This window comes from Dasypus novemcinctus, chromosome 13 (genome assembly GCF_030445035.2).
Source record: "Dasypus novemcinctus isolate mDasNov1 chromosome 13, mDasNov1.1.hap2, whole genome shotgun sequence".
NCBI lineage: Eukaryota > Metazoa > Chordata > Mammalia > Cingulata > Dasypodidae > Dasypus > Dasypus novemcinctus.
This window is the reverse complement of record NC_080685.1, coordinates 34,641,625-34,643,437: the sequence shown is the minus strand read 5'-3', so window position 1 is coordinate 34,643,437 and position 1,813 is coordinate 34,641,625. Positions and strand designations below refer to the sequence as shown.

Here is a 1,813-nt window from a genome sequence, read left to right as displayed (position 1 = left end):
CACAAGAAATGTGTAAGAAATTCCCAGAAGGATAATCTTCCAGAAATCCATGAAATCTCCCTACACAATAAAGACTCAGTGTGTAACATCTGCCAAGTCCTGAAAGCACCATTGCCAGAGAAGACAGTGAAACTCAATTAGGCACTTTCACCCCCATCTCCCTCACTTTTCCCCCTTCCCATTGTAATTCTTGAGTAGTCACTGAAGCTAGTAGAGAGAGAAGTTTGCTAGCATAAATAATCCAGAAGTCAACATGAGTTGATCCTAACTTACTTAAAGAAGACCAATAATAAAAGAAGGGAGATATTTGTCTTTAAATGAAATTAAGATTTCTAGTTATTACAGTGGACTGGGCATTTAAATTTGGGGACCTCCTTGAGATTCCACCCAAGAAACCAAAAAGTATTAACGGCAGATTAGATTTAAAGAGATAGTGAGTAAAAGAAAAAAACAAGAACGTTTTGCATAGTATGTATCATATAGGGTCCTACTCTTTCAATTAATTTGCTGCAGTTATAATGTACATCTGATCAAAAAGGAATTACTTATTATGGAATCTAAAATATTTTATTTTCATTATAGTAGTTTTAGAGATCCTCTCTTGCCCAATACTTTTTTTATTGCAAGTTGGACATCCTTGTTTCTGAGGCTATAAACCATGGGGTTTAGTAGTGGGGTGACAATGGTGTATGTCACCGTTACCAGCCTGTCCTTGTTTGATACATAATTTGCTGTAGGTCTCAGATAGATGAAAGAAGCACAGCCATAGTGGACAACAACAACAGTGAGATGAGAGGCACAGGTGGAAAAGGCTTTCCTCCGCCCTTCAGCTGAAGGAATCCTTAAGATAGTCCTCAGAATGCAGAAATAAGAAATACATATGAAGAAAAAGGGGACCACAAGTACAAGAACCCCACAGATGAATATGACAAATTCATGAGCATTTGTATTGGTGCAAGCCAAACGAATGACTGGTGAGATGTCACAGAAGTAGTGGTTGACTTTGTTGGCACTACAGAAAGGCAGACTGAAAACTAAATTTACTACTGTAAGTGAGGCAAAAAAGCCTCCAACCCCACAGGCAGCTGCCATCTTTCCACACACTTGCCAACTCATAAGGATAGGGTAATGCAAAGGGTGACAAATGGCAACATAGCGATCATAACCCATGACACCCAATAGCAGGCAGTTGGTAATAGCAAAACCAAGGAAGAAGAACATTTGAATAGCACAACAAAGGAAGGAGATTGTCCTGGCCACAGAAAGTAAATTGATCAGCATCTTGGGTAGGATAACAAAGGTGTAGAAGGTCTCAGAGGTTGAGAGAATGCCCAGGAAGAAATACATTGGTGTGTGGAGGCTTCGGTCCAAACGGATGACACTGATGATGGTGACATTGCCACTCAGTATGATTAGATAAAGAAAGAGAAAAACCACAAAGAGGGCAAGTTGAATTTCACCAAGGCTTGAAAAACCCAGCAACAGGAACTCAGTGATGATGGTGAGGTTTTCGGCCAAGACCTGCAGAGAGGAGGGATAAAAGTAAGGTGTATTTCAGGTACATGGATATAAGAATCTAGGGTGTGCTTACTCCTAAGTTAAAAAAGAGGACAGAGAAAGAACGCAGAGAAGTGGAATATTAAATATGGTGAAAACAATTTTCAATATATATAAACTATTGCCTCTCGTTATTTGGGTATTTTGGCTTTCTCAATTGAGTTTGACACTTTCTCAGATTTACTATGCAGTAAGTCTTATTTGGCTACTAAAATTACTAATGCACTGCTACTCTTGTTTTCTCTTCTGTTTTCCT

At 39.0% G+C, this 1,813-nt stretch overlaps 1 protein-coding gene across 1 annotated transcript; it reads right to left on the bottom strand.

Annotated features, from left to right (window-relative positions):
* Positions 1 to 576: 576 nt before the first annotated feature.
* On the bottom strand, positions 577 to 1,551 carry LOC101413439 (olfactory receptor 10R2; the record flags this gene model as incomplete). Its single annotated transcript, XM_004469415.2, has 1 exon — positions 577 to 1,551. A coding segment is annotated over one exon (975 nt), but the record flags the coding sequence as incomplete, so codon positions are not given.
* Positions 1,552 to 1,813: the final 262 nt, after the last annotated feature.